This window comes from Anguilla anguilla, chromosome 1 (assembly GCF_013347855.1).
Source record: "Anguilla anguilla isolate fAngAng1 chromosome 1, fAngAng1.pri, whole genome shotgun sequence".
Taxonomy (NCBI): Eukaryota; Metazoa; Chordata; class Actinopteri; order Anguilliformes; family Anguillidae; genus Anguilla; species Anguilla anguilla.
The window spans coordinates 63,578,375-63,606,358 of record NC_049201.1 but is presented as its reverse complement, the minus strand read 5'-3'; the positions used below and the strand labels follow the sequence as shown (position 1 = coordinate 63,606,358).

Below are 27,984 nucleotides of genomic sequence, written 5' to 3'. Positions count from 1 at the left end.
AACCAACATTACAACATAAACACTCATTTCTAACTGTCACAATCTCCAAACTAAACCCCCAAAAAATAGCACTGATGCCAAATGCAATGTTATTCCTGGGCATGTTTAAATTTTGCAAAATGTACTGTCCAGAGAACCGAGAACCATAGGAAAATGGAAGCAATTTAATACAACACTCAAAGGTGCTGCAACTTTTCATCCCTGCTAAATATCTCATGTACACATACTTATCTATACATGCTCATTACATGTACATGTGTGTGTAAAACAGGAGTTGAGCTGATCAAATTTATAATTTTCTTATAAAAATAAAACGCTCAAGAAATATTAGCTTTATAAAGTATATAAAAATACCACAACGCAAATCAAAACAAACATTTCTCATATACACATATATTTTTTTTTGTTCTGAGGTATTAAGCCTGAGGTAGTTTAGTAGAAAGTATATTAACTGTATTCCCTGGCCAACACCATTCAACACATCCCTCTAGGTTACTCCGATGGTGGTTGTATGCACATATAAAATCCACCTGAATTTATAAAATGCCACTATCAATACTGGGACAAGATACTTCCCATTTCCGCTATAGCGGGTATTCTATGGTACCCCCTTCCCCACCCCCACCCCCTTTACAAACCCCCCCTCCTTAACCCACCCTGACATAAGGAGCTATGAGAGAAATGTTTTTTTCACAATCCACAGAGATCAAAAGAGAAAGCGTCATTAACCTATAACACACCATTCAGAAGGACAAATCCTGTTGGGGGAGTGAGGTGGCAATTAAAGAACAGCAGCAGGGCAGCAAAGAGGTCTTTCATTCTTTTGCCCCACCCTAAACCCCCCCCCTTCCCCTCCCCTCCCCTCATTTCCTGAAGTTCATTGGGGCTGAGTCCAGCCCAGCAGGGTACTTGAAGCCGTCACTAAGGGGCAGCACCATGGGTGGCAAGGGGGAGGAGAGAGCTCCTTCGTCATCCTCGCTGCGGTTAAAAGCCACTCCTTCCTCTTTGGTCTGCTGTCTATCTCCTTGATGAGCTTAGGTATTGCCTCAAATCCCTGCTACTTCCTCCTCTGGGGGGGCTGGCCCCCAGGCATGGGTTTCTGCTGCTGCCGTTGTACCTGGGACAAGATTTCCTGAATTTTTCGCTGAGCAAGCTGCAAGAGGGAGAAGGGAAAACAAAATGTGTCACGTGCCATCTGATATTTCACGATACACTTAACATCACATATGACATTTATAAAAGTGTGAGAAACTAACTTGGGAGGCAACCAGAGTACATTTTACCATCGTTAGGTTATCAACCAAATATATATATATATATATATGAGCTCCATAATGTTCGAATAAGACTTATTTTCTTGATTTGGCTCTGTACTTCACAATTCTGATTTGTAATAAAGCAAATTAAAAAGCATGCGATTAAACTACACGTCCAAGCACCATCCACTGAATTTGGAGGCATTTGCTTGAACATGAGCAGATAAGTACTTCTATACACTTGAGAATTCATTCTGCTGCTGCTATCAGCAGTTACATCAACATCATGAGCTATGTTGCAGGGGCGACATAGCTCAGGAGGTAAGAGCGATTGTCTGGCAGTCGGAGGGTTGCCGGTTCAAACCCCGCACCTGGGCGTGTCGAAGTGTCCTTGAGCAAAACACCTAACCCCTAACTGCTCTGGCGAATGAGAGGCATCAATTGTAAAGCGCTTTGGATAAAAGCGCTATATAAATGCAGTCCATTTACCATTTGCCATTTAAGTGAGTCAGTACCGCAATTATTCATGCCCAAACCGTAACACCCCCACCACCATGTTTCACAGATGAGGGGGGGTGTTTTGGATCTTGGACAGTTCCTTTTGGAAGATGCTCAGCACCTGGTGATGTCTAAGGGTCACAGACTTCAAGCAGTCATTCCATGCAAAGGATATGTGACAAAGTACTAAACATTACTACTTTCATTTACATAACATACGTCTCAAACATTATGGTGCCGTGAAATAGGGGGTCAAATGTATAAAAAGTGCTGTAATTTCTACATGGTGAAACCAAAATTCATAAAGTGCATGCAAATGTGCAATTTAACCAAATCAAGAAAAAAAGTCTTTCTCCCAAAAATTATTAAACTGTGTGTGATCATCCAAATATTACATAAATACATGCACATATATTCCATTTCAATAAAAAAAATAATAAACTACCTGACTGGCATAGAAGTGACCAGTGATTTTGACGATGACTTGATCATTCTCATCTGGTGTCTGATCTCTTGGGACAACCACCTCTGCACTAGATAGGTTTTGCAGCTCATTCACCTGGAAGAATATATCTGTGATTACTGAACTGCATATTTAAATGAACCAGACGGCTTTAACATTTAGCAATAGCACTACTAGCATGCTCACTCCCATGGGCTCCTCAGGCTGCCCTGAGAACCTCTATTTACTGGAAGGATGGCAGACATCTTGGGAATCTTAAATACCCATAATATTAATGATAGTTGTACAGACTCACAAGTCTGATTTCAGAAAAGCATGAAATAAAAAAAAAGAATAAAATAATAATAACAATAATAATAATAATATAAATTACAAAAAAGTCATAGGCCATCGCTAATTAGGTTCCAATTAACTGCATATGAGGTAAACAAAATGCCGTGCAATTTATTTGAGCAGTTTGGTATGTTCTCCACACTACTTCTGTACTCAAACCTATCTTAATTAGGAGACCTACAACAACAGATTTAAACATGGGGCAAATGCAAAAGAATTAGCCAAAAGGCCTGTGTGGTCAGGAACCATCTGGGATGTGAAACTTTTCACTCACCCCTCACACTACTTCTCAGAGGATCATGCAACAGGCTGACTTACCGTTTTGCCACCTTTGCCTATTACCCTGCCAGCAGCAGATGATGGCACTTTAATTTGGGCCTCCAGCTTCACTTCCTCCTTGGGTCCAAAGAAGTTCTCCTCTTTCAGCTTTCCAAAAATCCTTCCCTGAGCCTGCAGAGGGGTTGGAATCGCTACACTGTGAGTTTCGATGGCATGCAACTGCTTTTTTCAGACCCATTAGTAACCATTGTAGTTACGTTGCAAGATAACATTGTTACAAATGTGGATACATATTAGGCTCAATTATCATGACGATCAATCATCATTTTTTCTGTCATTTTATTTTAGTACTGTTTTTTCCACCCATTTACTGTCAGTGTAAATGTCCCTTTCTGCTTCCATGATGTACTGAATGTCCTATTATCATGACAGTTTCTCTTTAAGCATTGGCTAAATAAACAAATACATGGGCATCTTCAGAAAAAGCACAGTTGGTACAGAACATTCAGTAGATGTAACAGAGAAAAGGATATGAAGGAACTCTCAGACAGACCTTGAACTGAGCCTCTGCTGGGCCAGTAATGATCACCATTCTCTGGTTGGTATCAGGTCCATCAGCAGGAGCAATCTGGAACCACACATTACATTAATTAAGTCTATTAAATAAAAAGCATTTTTATTTATTTTCATATATATTTACAGGCCCCAAACCAAATGAAACTCCAATGTACAGGGTGATAAATGTGACTTGAATGTGAATTAATCCATGTCACATAAAACGTATAGACATACGAGGAATGTAATAATTTAATACATAAGACTAAATACTATGAGGTTTTTTTTTTATTATTATGAAACATTAAAAACATGTTTAAACATTGATGTTTTCTTATAGTACATAAATTTAGGACAGCATAAGATGGTTTCGACAGCCTCATAAATATAGGTGTGTATAATTATTTATTGGATACATGTCAAATGTAACATTTAGTTTAATTAGAGATGTTAAAGGCATTTTATGTTACATCCCGTACTTCATACCAATGGCAGTACTACTGACTCACGTACCTTGATGGATGCTCCTGTAAGTCGCGACAGCTGCTTGATGTGCTGGCCCTGTTTTCCTATTATGGCTCCTACAGCCAGTGCTGGGATGAACAGGTGTACAGTCTCTGATTCTGGTGGCTGTACAGAGGTAACAGAAGATTAAGAAACAGGAGGGAGGAGCAGTTTTCAGATTGAAACATGAAATAACCAAGCCCATCCTAATTCACTAGAGACAAGCCTACATCAATTGCACTACAATCACTCTGCAGATACTCTTATCCAGAGTGACTTATAAAAGTGGAGAACATCAATTTCACTCTCAGGAGTACAAAAAGTTCAATGTCAATACTGAAGGCAGCTAAGAAGGCCCATTTAAAATACATAAAGTAAAGTGAACCAAACAAACCAACAACTAGTGTTGTAAATGCCACTATACAGCTAACCTATCTTCACAGCTATGTCTATAACATTATTCCCAATGGAAATCCAAAGAAAATATGGTGATAGGCTAAAGAAGGTCAGGGGAGCCATGGTGCAGTCTAAACAGCTGGCTCTTCAGTCTGCATGAGAAGATGGGTGGAGTTTCTGCTGCACTGACTGCAGTGAGGACCACATTCCACCACCAGGGGGCCAAAACAGACAGGAGACATTACTCAGAAAGGCACGAGCACGGGTAGCCACGTCACCAAAGATAGCAGAAGAGGCCTGGCTGGTGTGTAAAGTCCGATAATCTTATCAACATACAATGGAGTGGTCCCTTCAGCTGCCCGGTAGGCTAGCACTGTAGTTTTGAATTTGATCTGAGCCAATATTGGTAGCCAGTGGAAGTAGATGAGAAAAGAACTGACATTTCTGAGCCTTGGGTTGTAGATGAGGCGAGCAACAGTATTTTTAAGCTGCTTATGTTGGAGGCAAGCAGCCCATTGAGAAGGTAGTTGCAGTACTCCAGATACTCCAGAAATTGCCAGGTCCTAGACTAAGCAGGGCTGAATAGGTGGCGAGGAAAGGGCAAATTGTTATCCAGTTCAACTCTGAGATTCCTAGCAGACAAACAGGAAAGCACTATGACGCCCTCCTGGGTGAGCAGCAGGTGGGGGGAGGGGGTGAACATGGCCGGGAAGCACAGAATCTCCATTTCAGCTAAGCTGAGCTTTAAGCTCAGGATTTCAGACAGTTTTGCCCTGCATCATGGAACCTTCAGGGTCCGATTTCAGAATGGCACAGAATATTCTACAGTGAAACGTTACACCTTCTATTCCAATTCTAATACTCATTAACCTCTATAGAATACTTTGGCTGCCAATCATTATCAATATCAAAAAAAATATGCTGTTTAAGGTAGGCCTAATTTTTTATCATCTTCGTAAATCATACATTCAGGTACAAAGAAGTGGTGGCCAAGCAGAGAAGCCGATCAGCTCAAATTGAGCCCGCATCCAAAGAATCCGAAACAAGGATGTAGGCTCATCACTGTCGGACTACTGTTCCATATATAACCCATAGTTCTGCAGTCATAAGCTCACACCCACCAGTCACCAGTTCAAGCAGTATGAATGGATAAAGGGATACAGTATGCGTCACATTAAAGTTAAGAGTCCTAATCTCTGAGGTGGTGGATTTAGGTTTTTCCTCATTGAAATCTTGTGATAAACCACCAGGACTCATATATAAGGAATACAAAACAGTACTTCCAAACTCTGGTCCTAGTAGAGCCCTGCATCTAGTTAGTAGGTTTGGGCTAGTTTTTGACTGAATACTGATCTGGGTTTGGATCATGTGACGGTCATATGCTGGACGTTCACCGCAAATGAAACAAAAAAAGGAACTTCTGTTCTAAAAATAATGGTACCTTTTTTCCACTGAAACTGGCGAGAGAAGCAGTTGAGTGAACACACTTAATTATTTAATTGCTACAGGCCCCGTGGCAATAAATCAACACAAGAGCAATTTCATTGCAATAAATCACTTTGACTAAAATATATATATAATGTAAAAGATACAATTCGACCAAAGAGATGTGAAATTAATTTCCTCTTTGTCCCACAATTATATCTTCAATACAAAGTTCATTACACAAATGAATTATAGAAGATAACTGTTGAAAACTATAAAATAAAAATTATCTCCCGAGTAAGAGCTCTATAAAACACGATTAAGTGGGTACAGCTGCGACTCAAACCAGCACACACAAGGAAATACCCAAAGGAGGACCGGAAATCGCTGCTGGAAAACAATAACTGTTTCAAGAGGTTCCCCTCCTTCATGTATGTTTATCCAGTAACTCTGAAACATGCTCAAGCATGCACTGCAGACGTGATTAACTCAGGGGGAACAAAAAAAAAAAACCACAAGACGGAGCTCAAGGTTACATAAGTCTCACATTCTGTTTGACGTAAGTGCACTTGGGTGGTTGAGTCGAGCTGTGGACCGAAGGGTGCACTTCTCTCTGCCACATATCTACACTGTAAGATTACACACAAACGCAGATTCTTGGCACCTTTAATGTACTAAGCTGTTTGGGAAACCAGGCAATTTCAGTGCAAGCGAGCAGCATACTTAAGCGAAGCACTCAGGGGGGGTAGCCCAGCTCAAGCTGCAAATAAGAGGGAACTGGGAGGCCGAGGGGTGCGGCATACTGTATACCACAACGAGCCACCACCACCCCACCAACCCTGCAATCCAGTCTCTCGCTTTGCATTTTCCTGTACACTAACTAAAGCAGTGTACGGACAGGAAACATCCATATCCACACATTATATATATATATATATATATATATATATATAAATATATATATATCCGTAAAACTAAAAATACATTGAACACAACACTAGCTTGAGCCAAAAAGGTCTATTTAGTCAGTTCCCCCCAATTCAGTTCAAATAATTTTACTCAATTGCATCACCTAACAGCCACAGCAGTATAATGTGCAACCTTGTACAGCAGTACACCAGGCTGATAAGATCATTTGTTGTGCTCTGATGATGTGAGACCCCAAAATGTATCAGTACACCTGATGCACATATAATTAGTAGGCCACGCTCCCAAAGTAGTTCTGCATTTTGGAATACACAACACCGGTATTGATTGTGGTGCAGTACATTACAGAAAATGCAGCTGATCATATTACGTTTGTAATTCACTACAAAAGAAATATGCATGACATTTGAAATTAAAGTATGATTTTTTTTTTTTTTTTTTTTTTTTTTAATGAATGTTTGCGCAACTGCAATGAAAAGCCCCAAGCAATTAGCAGGACACTGGCTGGCTAGTTACTGCAGAATGAAATGCTAGGAGTGTAGTAAGCTAGGTAATTAGCTGTATGAATGAAAACATGTCACTAACAATCCAGCTTGGTACACTTCACAATTCTCAAAGAGTTAATGGTAAGGAAGCTTTCAAACTAGCCCATTATTATAATGAACATCTGAAGTATAGTCAGCTGCGAATATGTAGGTGTTATAATGGAAGCAATCTAGCTAGCAAACCAGGCAGCTGTAGAAATTAAAATGTGTGATGATGGCATGTAGCTCTCACCCAGCTAACAAAATGTTCTCATAGTGTCACTGGAAAGTTATGTCAATGTTATAACATTACCACTACATTACAGAAACATTGTGAGAATGTTTTATGTTAGCAGGGATACTACCTAGCTAGCTATTAACATCAGGAATAGCAACAGAACAGCCAAATACTTACAGTATTAGATTCAACTTGAATTATTTCCTAGAGAATTGTTGATGCTGTTCAAGTATCACTGTGGATGTGTCCACTTCAGTAATAAACTATTCCAATAGCAAGTTAATTTTTGTTGCACACTTAAGTGATACCAAGCAAGAAAGCCAATGCAAAATTAAAGTAAATACTGCAAATGCAAGACTCTTCTTCCAGCCAGTAAGGTTTTTTTTTTTTTTTTTTTTTTTTTTTTTTTTTTAAAGATTTGATCATTTGCCATCTTATTCCATCTTGGAAAAGTAGCCTACATTTGGATAAGGGAAGGCAATACTAGATTATAATGTATATAGTCCAAAGGTGCAGTGCCATATTCCAGTGACTCACTTCCGGTTATATCCATTTGGCAAAAATTATGGCAGTTGGGGACCTGGGAGTTTGTGAAAGACCAACATAATCTTCCTACATTCCATCTATAGAGCAGCCAGGCAGAGCCATGCAAAGCACTCTGGGAGGGGTCACTTACACCAGGGGCATGGCTGCCCACTGACACTGTGGATGCCCAAAATGCATCGATCCCAAATGGGCTCTACAGGAGAAAGGTACACATTACACGCCCTCAGTTACCTCGTATCACTGAACACAGGGGGGATGTACACATTAGACTGCCTACCCAACACCTCAAACACCTAACACCTAAACACCTCAAACACCTATCACCTAAACACCTCAAAAACCTAACACCTAAAACACCTCAAACACAATCATACTCCCTTGTGCACTGAGGGGCAGGAGACAAACCACTCACTGAGAAGGAAGAGTGCACGGACTGCCCTCCCATTGAGGGTGCTGCCATCATGGAGGGGGCCATGACAGAGGACGAGGAGGGGAACAGACCCAGCGCATTCAGGTTCAGCCCTGGGATCAAATCTGACTGGAGCTGTGGAGAAGAGCATACGCTACGTCAGTGCCAACACCATGGCAACAGACAATGGCAAAAACAAACAGAGAGGCTGCATTGCATAGGTTTGCCAACATATTGAGTCAATATAAAGTAATTACAAAGCATTTAGGATCTGCAGGAGTCCTCAGCTGTGTTCCAAATCAAGTCTCAATGGATTAATTGAAGCAACTGACCTAATGGGAACCACTCATTTTTCAGGTTTCAGTTTCCAAGCTGGTGGAAAAGAAATTCTGTAACTCCTTGTTGCTATACGCTTCAGGACCACTTGAGAAAATATTATTGCAGCCCAACATACTTACATTGAGAGCAGCCATGTCGTTTTCGTAAGACTCCCTGATCTTCTTCATGACCTCCTCCTCAGCTCGGGCGCACGCCTCGATAGTCCCCGTCACAGTGATGGTTCTCTCCGGGTTATACAGTGACAGGTCCTGCAGACTAAGAGCACGCCAGAGGAGCGGGGTTCATTCTGGGCCTTTTAGCTGAAATGCTGAAAGAGTGGAAGAGTAAGGTGTGGGTGGCAACGTACGGGGAAATGGTAATCTTTGTATTTGTGTCCTGCTCGATCTTCTTCAGGTTCTTTCCTTCTTTGCCGATCAGTCGGCCAACAAAGTTGTTGTGCGCAAGGATCTTCAGAGGAATTTCTTCAGTGCTGAAACAAATCGGAATAGGATTTGAGTGTTCATGATTGCCCGGGTGATTATGATTTAACTTCAAACCCAAAAACACCCTGCGTGAAAATAAAATTGATCATAACATTTCCCAGGTAGACACGATATCACCCCACAGGGTTTTCCTTTTCCTTTTCACACAGGTATACAAGACACGCAAACAGGTTTGTAGAAATGCAGCCCACAGTATAAAAGCAAATCCAATGGCTGGCAGACCCACTGAGGAGTATGTTACTGGTCATGGTATGAGTCTTCTGGGTAAGCCCCCCCCCCCCCCATCTCATCCCGCTGTGTACAATCCAAGTGCAATCCACCAAAACCATTTATTCACGTTTATTCACGTTCAGTGCCCCGATAGCTACAATATGCTGCCAAACCTATGAACGCTGTTCATAGGCAGCTGAATTCTAACATTTCTTTACAGGGCTGTACAACTTGACCCAACTTGTATCTACCCAATGCAAGTTGTGTGATCACTGGGCAAAACATTCACACAGGTGCTAACTGGACTACCTAATTCCACTTACACCTTAGCTTTTTACTGGCACTCCCCACCCCCCCCACCAACTTCAGTATTTTGTTATGAAGGGGTAAGCAATTGAGCAGAACTCACAAATTGGTGTCTTGTGCCTCCTTCTGGATGATCTCCATGATGGTTTTACAGGCAGCCGAACAGCCCTCAGGCGTGGAGTGAACTGTGATGGGCTTTTCGGCCGCACCAGCATTCTCCTTCCGATGAATATCAATCCTGGTAAGGGAAGGAAGCACTGAGATGGTGCTGGTACACAAAACATACTTAAAATGCAGGTAAGGTCTTTGATCACCAAAAATGGAGTGATCTTCCAGCAGTGTTAAAAAATGTTTTGGTCCCTCCTTTATTCATAGGATTCATACATACAAAAAAAACCCTCCAAAATATTCTACTACACCTGACTGGTGACAAAAAGCCCTTGTGTTTCCTATCCACTTTTCAGATTTTTTGAAAAGATGTGTTTAGTTGACCTCCCTGGTTAAAGAAAACTATAAAATGTATAAAATGTAGAAACTTCTCAGGTCAGAGGTCAGTTTTACTCTCATGCTGTATGTACAGCTAGTTCCAACTGAACGGATAAGTTTGGTTCAACCATCTAAAACAAATTAGAGTTTACCTAATCTTAATCTATCCTCTTGAAACCAAACAATATGATATACGATCAATACGAACAATATGATTTTATCCTTGAGAGAATGCATTTACAGAAAATGCTGCAGCACCTTTTTCAGTCAGTGTGACTGTTCGTAGAAAAACTACAAGCCTGAGGTCAACAGAGAATTGCTAGCAACATTTTACTGTGCAATGTCTTTCAATGTCAGTCAATTCATTTTTATTAGACAATGACGCCCATGACTACATCTAATACAACAACTAAAAAAAAACTCTTCCCCTCTGAGCAAACTCAAGCGTTGCAATAATGTTGTAAAATTTTCTATTACATTTCAACAGCTATCAAAATCATGTAATGTAAGTACTGAAAGAATGTAACCCTGGCAGAACTACATGATTCAAAACAAAGTGGGGGGAAAAAAAATCAGTACTGATTGAATTTCAGTCACTGGCAAAATTCCACATTCTTTATGCTGACTAAGCAAAGTCTTTTATTTTGATATATATATTTTTTTTACCCAAATTTTTTTTTTTTTTTTTTTTTTTTTTTACACACAAATGATTATCGAATATGTAGGACAATAAATACCTAAATGTGGGTGTAAGTGCAGCCAATAAGCATTTGAGCAAACAGTTTTTAAGGGCCATTTAAAGTGGAGGAGGCTCATGCACAACAAAATATACAGAGAGTATGGTAAATATGAACCACTTAATGGTTAAGCGCATAACAAATGAAAGCCATTTTATTTTTTGTGTACCCTGTAAACTGCCCTGCAGAGGCACATCAACTAAATGACTAAATGGTAATGTAAACTCAGTGTGAATCCACACCCTTCATCTGTAGCCGGAAAGTGGGTGTGGCCTAAGCGGACATACTTGGACTGCGTCTGCTTGGTGACGTTGCGTATTGTGGCCCCTTCCCTGCCGATGATCGCGCCCACAAACTGCGAGGGCACCAGCATGCGCAGGGGGACGTCGGGCTGCAGCTTTGGCCTGGCGCCCGGCCCCACCCCCGGGGAGCCCTGCCTGGGGGACCCACGAGGCCCCGGCCCACGCCTCCCGGCCTGAGGAGCATCCTGCTGGGCAGTCTCGTCCGGGATGTAGGTCACCTTCAGCGCATAGTCCTCCATCAGGTGACCGTTGAGTTTCTCCATTGCCCTGGGATAAACAGCAACGGCAGGTTGCGCTGAGGTGGCACACAAGTAGTCGCACAGCCTCACAATACACAAGTTATGGGCAGAAATGTGTGTCAACAAATAGAATCTGAAATGCATAACTTTTGTATTGTGGTTATTTGAATTTGTAATGTTTAAACTGAGTTATTGTAGTTAGAAAAGAAACCTGAATTAGAAATATAATCTGAATTGTATAACTTAAATATGTATTTCACTATATGAAACTGAATGTATGGTTTGAAGTTTTATTCTTCTTTATATACTTTATTCAATTTAATTTTCACTTTAATTTCAAATTAAAAATTCAAGTTCAATATGGTTTCAAATTCAGTTTTTACAATTCCATTTCAGTTTTCTTTAACACACATTCGGTCACTTATAAAAAAGCAAAGGAGCAAAGCCTTAAAAGGCACCAATATTTTCACTGTGATCTTTTGGTATTGCAGTGGTGATCAGTGCATATAACAGAGCTTGATAGCAACAATTTTTAACCATGGATAACAAAAGACCAAACTCACAGGTAGGCTACATAAAGCTCTGTGAAACTAGCCACAATAAGACGCTCAGATTTAGGCTGCTAGTTTGTATTTGCAAGTTCTTGTTGCGCTATTCTTGTTGTGCCATTTCTGACTACAGCTGATGCTTCCCGCTACATTTAGGGAACTTAGAATTCAACCCAGAGTATATCCACCAGAAAATGATTTACATCACAATGTCAACAATCTGAAAATAAAAATACAATGAAATCTGATTGAGATGAGTTTTCCCTTTCAAATAAAATTTCCTCTAGTTGAAACCATGAGAGCCAGACGGATTGCTGCCACATTATGAAGACTAATGCATCCAAGCAAGCTGCATATTTTTATATGGAAACTTCTCAAAAAGACACAGAAGTGTGTGTGTATGGGAAAAATTAAATTCCTCCAAATTGCCCATCTTCCTTTCTCCAGAATACAAATGGATTTTTCTGTGTACACTAGAGGGCAACAGCGACCACGTAAGTCCGCGCTTTATGATCTGATCATTACACGTTTTGTTCGTGAGATTTGAAATCGCTGATTAAAACATTTTAAAAAGTAACTCTGAAAGTAATCAAAATTATTTAATGCTGGCAGGAGACCGTTACTACAGACCAGGTGCAAAAGTGTAAGCCGCATTGCCTGCCAGGATCAGAAAAACAGGCGGGCTGCGGCTCGATATTGAATAAACAGCGGCGTGTGAAATTGTGTGCTGAGTGGGGCGCACTCACTGCCGGGCCTGTTCCTTGGTGGCGTATTTAACGTTGACAACCGCAGTCTCGGTCTCAGTGTTCACTGCAAGCAAAGAAATGAATTCATTTTGACTGAAGTACAGCGGGGTCCATTTCAGAATCACTATTCGGTGTGCTATAAACACAGGCAGCGGAACCGTGCCCACCTTGTTCACAGGTCTCCACAGTGCCATGTTCAGCCAACAAGCCATCTAAAACCTGATGAGACATCGAGGGAGGGGGAGAGGGAAAGTGAGGGACGCGGAGAGAAAAAGGCCAATACGCAGTTAGCACAGCATCTAGATATGCACAATAAGAGATTTAACATTGTTTCAGGCATTCAAATTTGCTCACAAATTGGGAAACATTGTGAATTTGCATATGGAGCAAGAACGTAATGTCAATGCAGTAGATTTTAATTCCTTATACGACAACAAAATGGTCTCTTGAACAGCTCATCCTGTCTGATGGAACTCAAAACCCCCCAAAATAAATTTTTCAGCTATGAAATCATCCCCACAAACCACACGCTGATAAACTCAAGACAATTGTCTACATAAACCCTGGTGCCTGTAAGTTATCAAAGATCTGTAGAAAAAAAATCTTTGTTTAGGGGTTTGTAGTTCTCCATTCACACTAATGAAACTCTCTGGGTGGCAAGGCCAGCTTGTGTCATCATCTGGAACAGAATCAGGTTCTAGGTTTACAGGACATAAAATGTGCATATTAGTACTTTATATGATTTTAAAAATGTCCTTTTAATGCCGCGTTGCAACTTTTCTATGAAACAAAATAAAGGTATAGCTGAACCCCAGATAAACATTAAAACTTTCAATTTTGAATTCAGATGGAAGGCAAAGCATTAACAATGCAAATAGTAAAGTGTACACTTTCAAAGCATTCTGATAAACTACATAGAAATAACAGCGTATCGTAATCTTTACACCCAAATTGTTACAGAATGAGGAAGCATAAAAATGGAACTCACCTCCCATGGCAAGTGAGGGGGGACATTCCTGATCTGCAATTTGCTGCTTCTGAGAAGAGAAAGCCCATTAGATGTTACCACCGATTCACACATTATCTAGACAGAGAGCCATTGGTTCGGCCTTTATTCCCCAAGAGGTTCAATGTTTATGTGGTATCTGGGGACCAAAAAGGGTCTCCATAGCCCATCACTGAGAAACTGAAAGCTCTTCGCAACATATCGATCCAACCAAATTGTTAGAGTTTATACTGTTAGATATGAAGATGAATATGTACAGTAGGCTGTGACTGGCCATATTGTATGTTCAAACAAAGAGAGACTAGTACTTAAACTCTCCATTGCATCTTTACGATATGAAACTTAGCCTTTCATGGCCTTGACTACAGGCTTACTTACATTATGAACAAAGTACTCAAGATTTCTTTCACTAGCTTGTACATGAGAAACTGCAACCCGTTAGCTAGTAACTTTATGTACAAACAAATCTTTTCTTCCTCATGAGAGAATGGCTCATGGATTTGTTCAGACTCAAATTTTTATAATAGTGTCCAGGGTTTTTCCTGCATTGAAATATCTTAGGCTGGCCGCCTAAGTGTTTTTTTTTAAAGCCTAAGCACCCCTGATATCAAACAAAAAAGAACAAACCTGTAAAATGATTAGAAATGTTCTTTGAATTTATTGGTACAATTTTGTCCTGAATGAGACTGCATTTCAGGTTTTAAAAGTTTCAACTGCTTTAAAGTTTACAGGCAACCTTGGACATGGTGAACTAACTACAGTAGATTCCACTTAATTGTATTAAAGATTTTACTCAATGCGTTTGACTTTTTAAGTTAGTTCAGTGTTTAATGTTAAATGTGGTCACCTAATTGGCTTGCTGTGTTGACACTGCCTCATCTTCTGGAGGAACCAAGTGATTAATGGAAAAGAAACAGCCACCTGGTCACAGGCATTTATAATAAGCATGCACCAGATTGGTCTGTATGTATGCCGTTTGCTTTGTAAAAGCTTACTTGGGTGTTAAGAAAAAAACTAAAGCAGCTTTCCTCATTGAATTGGACGTTGCCACACCTCACTTCACATCAAGTGACAAAGTTGCTTGTGCGTCAATGTTTAAGGTGTCTTTTTTCATGAATAATGCCCGTACTATATAATCTGAGGATGTAGCAGGTCTCATGTTACCATTGGATGTTTTCTTAATTAATTAATTCTTAATTAACATTTGTATGAAAAAAAAAGCCTGAGTAAGCAAATTATAGGGAGTTTTCATTTACGGTTACAATTATTCCACACCTCAGCTACAATCATGCAGGGTGGTTTGAACATAATCTCGAACTGCGTGTATTTTGGTTTAAATTGTATCTGATTCGAACAAGTTATGAATGTAACTGAAATGGCTAATGACTACTGACATGTCAAAGCTGTTTGAAGTAAAAAATTTCACAGTGCTAGGCTAAATAGTTAAGTAAATGTGAAAAATCCAAAAACTATTGCCTTTATTGTAACTCTCCCCAATTTATAGATCAGTAGGCAACATAATTAGACTAGAATTCCATGAAAATGTGTGCTAATGGTTTATGAAGATACGCAATCTCTTTACAATGGAATGAATGGGAAATGGTAAGCGATTTGGCAATTCTATGCAAATACCCTAATTATGCGATAATCCATTATGCAATATGGTGGATTCTACTGTATTAGCCTACACTGTTTTTGCCTAAATGCACAGACCGAACAAAGAAATACAATTCTGAAAAGCCCTTCATGTTTTATAGGGCACAAGTAATACAAGTGATAAAAAGGATGGTGCAAGCATTCTTTGAATGAATATATAAAAATTATTTAAATATATTAAATTGGCATTTGTATGGATTCTAGTTAAAGGGTCAATTAATATTGTACCCTGTGTTTTGAGTGACAAAAAAGAAACTCATTTAAAGACATTACAATTCCAAATACCACTATTGCATAATGTCTAAATCCTTCAGTATAGGCTATACCCCCCACCCCCTCCCCCTTCCCCAATCCTGGTACTTACAAAATGTAACCCTAAAATAAATATTTATTTGTTCCAGTTTTCATTTTTATAGCCTACATCTCAATGCACTATGGTGGTCTCTCTTGAAGACTAGAACTTTACATTCTTAATGTAGCCCAACATAAGGAGACAACGCGTGGAGATGACTGTGGTAGTACAGCTGGAGCGACCGCAGTCGCTGTCACAAAGTCACCACCAAAGCCCTATTTTGAGCCTCGGGTACCACAACCCTACCATGCTGGTTAGCATATTCTTGTTAGTGCAGCTATAGCCTCTAGTCAGTGCACCCATGCTGCATTGGTGCAATTATTCCATTTGTATCTACAATGCCAACCTGTCTCAGGTTAACATTGTAATACCAGTAATACTTGCCAGTTTTACCACAGAAATCCATGTTCATGTATTAAACTGTCAAACAAATCAGAATTTTGTTCAGTGGTCCTTCAGTTGGGCAAGCTTACTTTACTAGCATGTAGCAGATGCTCTTATCCAGAGCTACTGAATGCATACACAAGCACAGAGAGGGGGGGAAGCATAGTCCCATGACACAGCAAGTGCTAGCAGTGTAGAATTGATTAACAACTTGTCCCATATTGAACACTGAAGCCAGAACAATTTTAGTAATTTGCTAAATAAAACATCTTCATATGGCACAGTTTTAATGGCATAATAATGTATCCAGATTTTTCACTAATTCATTGGGGTTGCAGTTCAGACATCGAATCAATTGCAGAAAATCTCACTGGTTCTCTCCTTTATACTAAATGCATCCAACTTTACACTATATCATCCGGTCAAATCTTATCAAAATGACTAACTTTTCCTTTGTCCTCTTTGCTCCCTGTAGAGTAAAAAAATGTCCTTGCCATGTCAAATGGTTCCTTGTCACACTCCAAAATGAAAGTCCTTCTTGGATAGCTTGTCTTTTGGTTGCCCACAGGTATTCTTAGGTTGGTCACCTTCCTTGTGGGCAATATTGGTCATTTTGCCATTCCCTTTCCCTGGGAGGTGACCTAACAGGTGAGGTAATGCTTGAGATCTTGTTTGGCCAGAAGATTTATCAGATTCTCTTTGAGCATCATTGTGAAAGGAGGAAAAGGAGTTCAGGTCAATCTTGATTACCCTGTAACCACTCACCACTACACACAATAGGACTGCTTTACATATGGCGGCATTGTCTAGATTTCCATGTGTTTCTCCGGTTTCCAGAAAGCTGCTCTTTCTTTGACCAGTTTAGTTTCGTTTGTATTTCAGAGTGGGGTTCACTGCTGCCCACAGGAGCAGTGAAGCTCCCAATCTCTTTTCGCCATATTCATCCTCAGCTCTTTGGTTTTTTATTTGTATACCAACTGACACGACCATGTTGCATAATCTTGCATACATTTTTTTTTTGCAAGCCATCAGGACATACCATCCATATAACAAAGATAATCCAGCAAAGACTGACCGCTTCACATCCCTCCGTCTGTCTAAACTGACTGCAATGGTAAATCATAAGAATGTACAACATATGATGAAATATAGCTGGTTTTAAAAAATCTCAGTTGTAGTCTGAATCACTAGCAACATTTTTCAATGACAAACAAATCCACCACTGCAAAATTAGTCAAGTAATACCATGGAAAGCCCAAAGTATGTCCATTTTCTGTTTTGTTGCAGGGAATTCCCGCACTAATTGCAAGTGCAATGTAATTAGGCTGCATAACTGCCTGCTTGAATTGGTTATTTTAAAAAAGCAATTGGTGGTCAAAATTGGTCTTTGTGACTCCTCCCCAGACACTTTCAGTAGAGTCACTGTTAAGATCCAATGCAAAATTAATTGTAGTTGACATGAAATCACAATGCAGACACCCAACTGAAGTTGAGAGACTCCCCTAAGTAAATGGCTTAGTTGAGAGTGTATACATACACACACATACCACACACGCACACAATTCCTTTTCTCCAAAACGAACAATTTCAGCCCTGATGAATCGCATACAGATGATTGTGTGACTTACGTTTGGCAGGGTTACATATTATCATGACCATACTGCATACAATGAATGCATGTTAGTGTGGTTATGGAAATTTCCCTTGATCACTATATATATATAAAACCCTGAAATATAGCAAAAAGGTCCATGACATCACTGAGATTGCTCTATCAATTTCCAATGTTCACATGCTGTAGTGGTCATGCTACATCTGGCAAATATGTTAATTCGATTAATTTTCAATGCTACTGATTTTAGTCCTCAAAGACAAACAAAAATATATAATCTGGCATCAATTTGATAAGTGTAATAATAATAATAAACTTTATTTGTATAGCACCTTTCATACAAGGAATGCAGTTCAAAGTGCTTTACAATAAAGAAATTACATGCACCGAGTGCTTCACATGAAATTAGATATAGAATGAACATAAAAACAGGGATATATATATATATATATATATATATATAATGCCATATACTGAAGTGTGCCCACTCCTAGTGTTTGGTGGTTCCTTTGCACTGATGAAAGTATGCATGCATGCATGATCCTGATCTCTGAAGTTGGTTCAGCATGTGATGCAATGTATACAAATTGTGATTGGTCATGAGTCACATGGCTTAGGACCCATACTGTGCCATACCCATTATCATAAAAATATATGACAGCAAAAATGCGTGTGAGATTAACTGCCATTTTTCTTGCTGTGCCACTGATGTAACCTTACGGTCTTGGGACATCATGTGACATATCTTTGTGAACTTTGCCTGTATCATGTGCCCTGTAGTCCACAGATTGCATGGCAGTTATAGGTCTAAACTAAACAAACACTTTCTTGTATTCTTTACTTGTACGCTCTTGCAGGTTCATATTTTGGCACAGTTTAAATTTACATATGCTAGCTCACAGGCTATATTGCCTGCAACAAATGAATGGAAGCCTTTTCCTCTGAACGGTGCCTGATATGACCCTTATATTTAAAGTGTGGGACAAACACATTCAAGTTAAAATGTCTTCGATAATTTCATTACTTAAAATGTCCATTGAATGAACCTTGGCCTGGCCATTCAGCAGTGTATATAGGAATTTGCGTGTGAGTGTGTGTGTGTAATTTTCCTGATTTTTTATTTATTTATTATTAATTATGCATATTTGGTTTAACACCAATTTAAGACCGTAGGAACAGGGAGGGGAAAAGGCCAGGCCAAGCCAAACTATAGTCAACAAATCCACGATGGGATGTTCAGCAGCAAAAAGGAAAAGAAAAACAATGGCAGCTCAATGCTTTGTCATGTACAATGGGCCAGCCTTCAAGTGTATTTGTCATGAATCACAGAATGAATCACACAAATGCATTAACTTTTTGTAAGCATAACTTCCATTTACAAATGTAACTGGGCACTGAAGTCAAAAAGGACAACTTTTAGTGTCTCCACCTCACACTCCTTTCATTGCAGTGTGCAAATCTCTACTTGCTGTTAACAGTCATTGACATTCAACAAGTCTGTTACTTGGGAAAGATGATTTTAAGTTCTTTATTAAGTACATAGACAACTGTCCAATTGCCACAAAGTACATCATTCCCCAACTATGACTGGGAGTCTGAGCAGGAGGCCGCAACCGGATTCATCCCACCAAAGATAGAGGGGTTTCAGCAGACCAAGGTTCTGCTTTAGCTCCTCCCACCAAATGTCACACCAGGAACTCAAAGACCGTTTCTTTTCATCAGTGAGAAATGCCTCTCCTCTGACCGGTCCTTTAGTAATACGTGGTCACTAGTGTGGAAAATAGCATCAGCTTCACTGGAAAATTGATTGGTTTTACCCATGCTGCTCAGAATAAAAGAGCAGTGCATTTTAAGATTACAATAATTTTAAATATTTGACCTTTTTTTGCATAAATACATTCCTGGTGGTATGACTGCAGAAACCTTCTGTATAAGAGCTTATACAGTCCATGAACCACCAAAGTGCTAAATATCAAGACGTTTTAGAATGTGCCATTTTGAAGCATTGAGGAAAATAAAAATTCAAAGCATTAAATAAGGTAAATTTCAGCAATGGTGAAGTCTGTTGGATACAAGAGTAAAGGTAAACCTGTCTTCAGAGATGAATATATCCAAGTACTAGAAATCCAAAACTACCATTAACTTTTACAATGAGTAATATAGTACACATGAACATTTGGTGGGTCTATGTGTACTGCAATGCTCAGGCCAAAAAAGTCATGACTTTTAAAATAATTTTTCATAAGGTGTATTGCAGTGTATAAAGAAAATAAAGTTTTGATTATCATTTCATAAGAAAACTCACAAAAGATCTCATGTGCAAAAGTAGATGGCATATATATAAGTGGAGATAGTGAGCTTTTGATTCCTCTGCCAATCACAAAATATATATATTTTTAATTTACAAATATATGAAAGATTTTTTTGTAAAAGGTGGGATTTATTTAGATTTTTTTACCACCATTTCAGCAGAGGTTATGCATACTTATATGCACCAGAATTTTTCTGAATATTCAAACACTTAATACTAAACTTAAACAAGTATTCTATGCGAATATATTTATAGAAATGTTTTTTGTATACAAATGTAAAACATTGGGTTTAGGTGGGTTCTATGTGACTTCATATCTTTGTGAATTTTGTCATTTGTTTTTATACAATTGCAATCTTTGAAACGGCGTCATTGGGATGGTGGGATATTTAATATTTAGTTTCATTTCTTTCTTATATGAATTAATCATGTGCTCGCATTTTTTTTGACCGGTACTTCTTTCTGTACTACACCAACCTTCGTAGCTATGCATGTGACTCCCTCGCTATGACTTCACAAAGACCGAAAGGGTTGAGACATTGTGTATTTGCTCACTAATAAATAACTTTGTGTGAGCTTTACACCAGTTCTTTCATTCTTAATGGATTTTTGCATGCTTTTATTTCCATGTCACACAACCAAGACGATCTTTACAACATTAGCTGCTACACCTTAAGATACTGTATCAAAAGAACATGGGGAGGAAAGAAAAAAACGGAACTTGCCTGCCAAGAATAACCTATAGAACAAAGAGCTTAAATCATCCCTCCAGGAAATCCTGCATTCCTGACATTTCAGCCCCCCTCTCCCTTGCCCTCCACAGGCAGCCTCAGCGAGAGCCCCTAAGTCAGGCAGGGGGACAATGACAATTTCCCGCGCTCTGCGCTCCCAATTCTCTGGGCTTTGGGGAGGAAGGTGCCCCATGGAATGAGACCCCTCTATGCCTTGTGGGAGTGGGGGGAAGGGGTCTGGTTACTGCAGTCAAGGCAGCTCGTCCCCCACTGACAGCCAGAGAACAGCGAATAGGGTGGGGCCCCTCCCGCAGAAAACGCACGCACGGACACACACAGAGCCCCGAACGCAAATACTACAACAGGCCACGTTCTGAGCACACTACACCGAGCACTGCAACAACCGTCGACAACAACAACAAAAATACCCACCTTTTATTAAATTGATGCAAAAATTCGAACAAATTAAGCTCCCATTACAAATGTGGGTTAACACAGTTCACACAAAAGGGGAAATGTAATGGTGAGAACCTTTTCAAACAGGTCGCAACATCAATCAAGAACATAAAAAATACTTGTGTGACCGTTTCAAAGCTAAACTGAACAAAACCAATGCCGCCAGTGGAGAAGAAAACCAGTCTAACAGAATGTAAAGAACTAGAGCTGTGCGCTTTTTGTTTAAATCATGAATTATTAGAAAATTGTTGAACACAATATTAGCTTAATATGCATTGTTGACCTCCTGATTTTCTGTGTAGACTCAAAATGCTGCTCTGAGTAATTACCTGTACATTTTCAGATTACATTCTTAACCATTGCTTGCCATTCAAATAGATCTCAATTTAAAAACATCAGGAGGCTACACTGCCTTTTGTCAAAATACCATTTTTTGAGTAAAATTTTTGTCATGCTGTAGTCTTTGTAAACAGACAGTTTTCTGAGTTCCACCTTTCTGTCAGCATTCTATTTGGACTTGCATAAAGAATTTGGGTGTGCTCTACTGTTCTGTGCGCCTTGAGACAACCACAAAACAAATATTCCATTTTGCATAAAAGCACAACTTCTCACATGCATCTTTGCCATCACCTTTATAATCACTACATATTTCACCATAATTAATTTGATAGCTCTTCCCGAGACATGAAACCACTGCACTTCCTTTCCAGTGACAAAGTCAGCCTATTGGGATTGTAAGCAAGGACACCTTAAACTACAATCCTGGAATATTTTATAATGATATTCATTGATTGGGTGAAATATATTTAAACAAACGAAACATTCTTAATATTTTCAATAATACATGGGAGGCTGGACAAAAAACTGTATTAACAGCACTTATACTTAAAAATGGCTTCCTCTAGGAACAATTTTTCAAAGAATTTTATAAAGAGGTGAAGGCACAATCTCACAGTTGGCTAACTGATTTTTCTCACCTTGGTGAAACCTTCAGTCATCAGTAAAATTAAAATCAAGCACATTTCGGAGCATTTGAACATACTGTGCCATTTTAGGGAAACAGCATAGTAATTGCATCTGTGCAATGGTAGTTACGAACCAGGCACAACCCCCACAACTAAGTTGGTTGGCATTTCACGTGTAGCATACCAAAACAACTTCAACTAAACACTTCTATTTGTTTAAAAACATCTGAACTGGGAGAGACATGCGGTGCAGTCCGTAGTGCAGCCCACTATCGGCCATATGGAATTCCCCGGCGTGGGTGGGGGGGTCTGCTCCCCACCACGGCACGCTCAGCTGTGGGCCCTTCTCTATCCGTTACCCTCTCTCCGTCCTACCAGTCTCAATAAAGCAAAAAATTTAAAAGGTAAGGAGAACCAACTGCCCCACTCTCCTTTACAAATAATTTTTTAAAACACATCTGAACTGTGCTCCCAATTTAATATACATTATATTAGTTGCACGCAATATATCACATGCAAAATCCATGTAAACAAATTGATTTTCCAAAGGTCGGCTCCACAATTCCGTCAGCAATTCCGCAATAATGAAGGGTCCTTCTTCTCAACAGCTACAATCTACACTGAATTTATGTGCATATGCACGTGCCAGTAGGTAGAAATGGATATAAACTGCCTCAAAATTCTGTACTATGACACTGGCCATATTGTCTTACTTCTCTCAAAATACGGAATGTTCAGTGCTGTAGTATGACAACGCAACAGAATCATTACAGGGCAGAAATGTCCAAACTGCATGCACAACATGAGAACAGTCTGCATGAATCAAATAGATGAGCAGTGCCATAAGTTTCCCTGGTTTCAGAATGTATACATCGTCATACAGTGAAATTTCCACAGTGCTTTCGTGGTAAACACTAATGGTTACTATCCTGTATGTTTTAACAATGTATGTGATTTTATACAAGTTTCTATAGGCATAAAAAAATTTCTGTTGTGAAATGAAGAATATATTGTATTATAAAATTGCTATATTTTCAGCATTAAACACACCACAGTGATGACAGAATTTAAAACATGAAAGCACAGGGCATGCATACTAGGCCTCATAGGGTTCATAGGACTGGAGAACCCTCCTGTGGGAGATATGTTGTTACTGGTGAGAATCTCTCTTTGTAGTCTTGGACAAGGATTGAAACGCGAGGAGGGGATTCTTTAGCCCCTTGATCTCTTAACCAGCATTGTGGTGGTCTAAATTTGCCTTTCACTTCTTTTATCCTCAAATTCCTACTAAAACATAGTGCTATGTCAATTATGTAACCAAGTGGCTGTACACACGGTTTCGATGGAACCTTGTCATAGCTGTATGGTCTTGCAGGTCCTGAGGAAGATATCTGGCTCCCGAAAAAAAAACAACATGCATGCAGGCCCTGGGATTTCCCCTAAGATCCTGTGAATTCATTAAGAGCAGGAGACACCACTGAGTCACCGACCCCCAGTCTCCCCGCCCATCCCCCTCTGAAACACTCACGCCATTTGCACGATCTTAGAATATGCAAACTTTGCACAACCAAGCACTCTTACAAAAAATACACAGGTGTGGGCTGATTATAATACACTTGGGACACTTAAATTCTTTACTTTAACCATGGAGACTACAGAACACTTTTACCCAGCAAGATGCAGGAAGAGAATAACCTTCCACTCACAATGACTTTCCAAGGAACACCCAACTCCCAAGGAAAAATTTCAGGAATGAAGTTGGATATAGACATTGTGAATCATAGAGCATAGTGTCTCTATGGAAAGCCAACAATAATTCTGCTCCTATGTCTGCTCAGGGAGGGAGGGAAAAGGGAGAAGAAAAAAACACTGCTGATGTATGCGTCACCCCTCCTCCCCCAGCAGTATACACACCCGCTTTCGCCCAGCCGATTCTGAACAGACCCAACCCACGACAAAATTCCTGTTCCCCTGCATGGCTTGAAGAGCTGTAGAGCTGCAACCTCCCAACCTTCATTTCCCCACTGGGTCAAAGGTCAGTCTGAGCTGGATGGGCGGAGACTCTGTTGACTGACACCACTAATCCCTACAGGCAGAGAGATGACTGATCCACAGCAGGTCTAAAGCACCAGGGTCCAAGAATTCCATTTTGAATAATAAATTCAGAGCACCCTGTTCCAATTAGCTCCTGGTTGCACTAATTTTAATATCACTTATTGACATTTTTCCATGAATTAGGAGCAGAGGTGACAAGCATGACTCTTCGTCTCTCCACAGATGGAAATGTGCAGGAAAACAAAATGTTTCCACAATGTAGTCTCCACCAATGGAGTGTATTTTGGAATTATACATCAGTGTTCAAAGATCATTTAAAAACGGAGCTAAAAACATAGTTGGGATAAAAACAACTTTTTTTGTCCAAACATACTCAAGCATCGACATTCATTAACCTCTAAATCCCCACCCCCAGATAAATAACAGATAACCCACAAGAGAAGGTCCACACAGGTTTTCAAGCACAAGGACAACAAAATACATGTTTACACGCAAATCCAATGCTGATCATACAAATACACAAGAATTTAACTACTTCACATATAAACCTGACCTTAACATAAAGTAACAATGAAATTTTTTTTTTTTTTTTTTTTTTTAAACACTTTCCCAAATTATTTCTCATGAAGCAAATGAGCTAAGATATGTATTTTTAAACACTGTCCTAACAAATATACGCAGTATTCACTTTTTAGGCTGAAAGCAGGCAAACTAAAATTTGCATGTCAATGTCCCCTTTCAAATATTTGCCTTTACTTTTTTAATGGCGCTTAATACACCAATGACTTGTTCCCATTCATAAAATTACAGGGATTTTTAAAACATACATACCTACATAAATACGTCATAATGATTTTTTTCTTGCCCCACAACGAATTAATACGTTTCTAAGATAAGTTACACTGGGGGAAAAAATTGTTTTTAAATCACGGTTTATGATCAAAACTTAACCATTTTTTTCTCAACTACAGACAAGATTACGACAGAAACAAATGCATACAAAAACTCAGTTTTCCAAAAAAAGAAGCCATCATATTTCGCAGAATAACTCAATCTATTACATTCTCCTAGTGTTTACTTATGAACCTACTTAAGTTTAGCTGATTTGGTCACTAAGCCACTCAAAACCAAATGTGATTCACAAAATAGATTTGAAAATCTACATTCAGTTTGTATACACGATGTGTCCAAGGTGGAAACAACATGATATTGAACAGTATTTGTCTATTGAGTACACCAACTACAAGAGAACTGTAAATCTATGTAATAAGACAAGGCCCAAACACAAACCCAGGACTATTTCAATGCATCACGACGACCGTTAAGAAAACCATGTTGTGTGGGATGGACACACAACACAGAAACAGGATACCATTGAATCTACTAATGCTTTAAATTGAAATATATCGTTGCGTTGGCTACATTTAAAAAATACGCACAAGACGGTATCAGACACAATTTAGCTTCACGTTCAATAACGTACGGAACAAATTAAATGCTTGTCAAATAAATTAGGCATTCTGTGAATGTCCAAGTCCCAAAATTCTGAACCATAACACCTATAAATTCGAGCTACAAAACAGACGAGCCATTTTATAAATGCTGTCCACGTGCTCAACACAAGACGTGCCCCTTGTATGCACAAGGCCTCGATTTCTATCCGTAGCATTATAACTATTAGTGTCAAAAAACCTACGAATCTTTACTGTAAGAATGCACGTCAAAGACTTGCACCTTTTTTGGGAAGGGGAATACATTTTAAATGCTTTGTATTTAATGTAGCGACATAACGTATTTTTGTTGAATCCTGTTTTGAGTAAGGCCCTACTTTTTCGTTCTGTATATTGTAACGACAAATTAAAGCTAGATATTACCAAAACAACTCCCAAAACCTGATTTTAAAAAAATAAAATTACCTTTGTCTTTTAGGGACTGAATATTCCACTTCTATGACTTTTCCATGGAGTTCTACTTTACCTGAGGAAGAAAATGAATGCGAGATTCATGAGTGAGGATAACTTCAAGGGCGTGAATTAAGGATTCCTAAAGAATCTACATAAAAATCAACCCTTAACAGATTTTTAAAAATCTTTTACAAAAACAAGTTGTGAATAGATTTTGTTCGCACACTGATAGGGCAGTTAATATTGAGTACCTTTTATAGTGAAATGTCATTCCTAGATTGCAACATCATAAATATCAAATAAAAGCAAGGGCCTAAATATTGCCATCAGATACACACGGTCCCGCGCAAAATCCATGCAAAGCATGAAAGCCTATATTTTTCATGTAGCCATATGAGAGGTTCAGTTTCTTCCAGGAAAGTATTTTTGTACAATTATTTCCAAATCGTTAACTGTCCAAGACATTTTATAAACCAGGCAATTTCCAATCAACTTGAGAGGCATACATCGATCATGTTTTCATAAAATTTAACTAGCATTTATTCAGTAAACCACGTATCTATCCAATCTACTGCATGGAAAATAACCACTGATACAATGTGTATACGCCCTTGTACTTATCCTATAGTAAAATAATTTAAATATAAAATAAACTTAGAATAATTGGTTCTTTTATTAACTCTGTTTTACATTTGAATCACCAGTATCCTACTCTAGCCAAAACCCGTAAAAACAAGAAGCAATAAGGTAACAGGAGACAGTTGACAATTATTTAAATTACAGTTTGCAGTTACTGTAGCTACAGCTTTAGGTATAGCGTGCGCCTGGCCTTGCCTCCCCGCGTGCAATGGAATAGCAACCGAATCCACACAGCGTCCGTTGCCTGTTTCTTAAAAAAGTAATAGTAACATAGCTACTGCACGACCAAATGTAATTCTTAGATATGCAAAACATAACTTAACACTTGACAGTGTTACGGCACCATTAAGCCTCGAGACTGGTGACCGCACGCGTGGAAAGGAAGAAAAGCTTGCTTACACCACTCTAACCCACAATCGTATGCTGGTTATACTAGCCCAGTATTGTTACATTAGTAAACGAAACCACAAAAATGAAGTCCAACCGTCTTATAAATCAAAATAATGATCCAGTTGCTTTATTTGTCTTACCTGAGAGTGCATCAATGGCCTTCATAGCACACTTCTCATCTGGGCAATCTACAAACGCATACCCAGTTTTAACAAGAAACGGGCTACTGATAGGGATCTTCCACTCCTCGAAGATACTTTCCAACTCCACTGAGCTCGCTTCTTCGCTCAAGTTGCCAATATAAAGCTTATTCATGGCGCTCAGGTCAGAAAAATGCCAGTTTTGAAAAAGAAATTTGTTTCAGATGTCCGGTCTTCTAGAGAAACGCACTTCCACAGTACACAAGCGGATAGACTGTTTTGTTTATATTCATACAGTCTGCTCGTGAGGTCCCTCCCGCTGCAAAATAACAAGTTATCTAGATAATATTACAGCAGTTTTTCTTTTCGGATGGCGGACTTGGCGAAAAGGGAGGAGAAAATAGTTTTTGTCTTCCCTAGAACCCGTTTGGCAGATAGACAGTGAAAATGTCACACACGTTAATGCTGGCGCCGCCTCCGAATAAAATCGAGAGAAAGAAAAAACACTCGGATATTCCTGCTTTCTGAATGAGCCACGTGTTCAAACTACAAATTCACCTATCACGTGAGGATTCCCACTTCCACGGTTCAATAATGGAATTTATCACTGGTTTGGGAAAATGGCATGGGAACCA

At 39.3% G+C, this 27,984-nt stretch overlaps 1 protein-coding gene across 2 annotated transcripts; it reads right to left on the bottom strand.

Moving 5' to 3' along the window:
- Positions 1-627: 627 nt before the first annotated feature.
- LOC118213697 (insulin-like growth factor 2 mRNA-binding protein 3) lies at positions 628-27,984 on the bottom strand. Of its 2 annotated transcripts, XM_035392741.1 has the most exons (16): positions 27,350-27,984; positions 26,193-26,253; positions 13,737-13,785; positions 12,916-12,967; positions 12,749-12,812; positions 11,201-11,482; positions 9,794-9,928; positions 9,039-9,161; positions 8,812-8,947; positions 8,357-8,488; positions 8,075-8,137; positions 3,898-4,014; positions 3,383-3,457; positions 2,869-3,000; positions 2,200-2,313; positions 628-1,153 (listed from the first exon to the last, which is right to left on the bottom strand). In XM_035392741.1, the coding sequence occupies exons 1-16, from the start codon at positions 27,522-27,524 to the stop codon at positions 1,058-1,060; spliced, it is 1,806 nt and encodes a 601-aa protein (XP_035248632.1). In that variant the 5' UTR covers positions 27,525-27,984; the 3' UTR covers positions 628-1,057. The 2 variants fall into 2 exon arrangements, with proteins under 2 accessions (XP_035248632.1, XP_035248641.1); XM_035392750.1 differs by lacking the exon at positions 8,075-8,137 and having other exon boundaries at positions 629-1,153.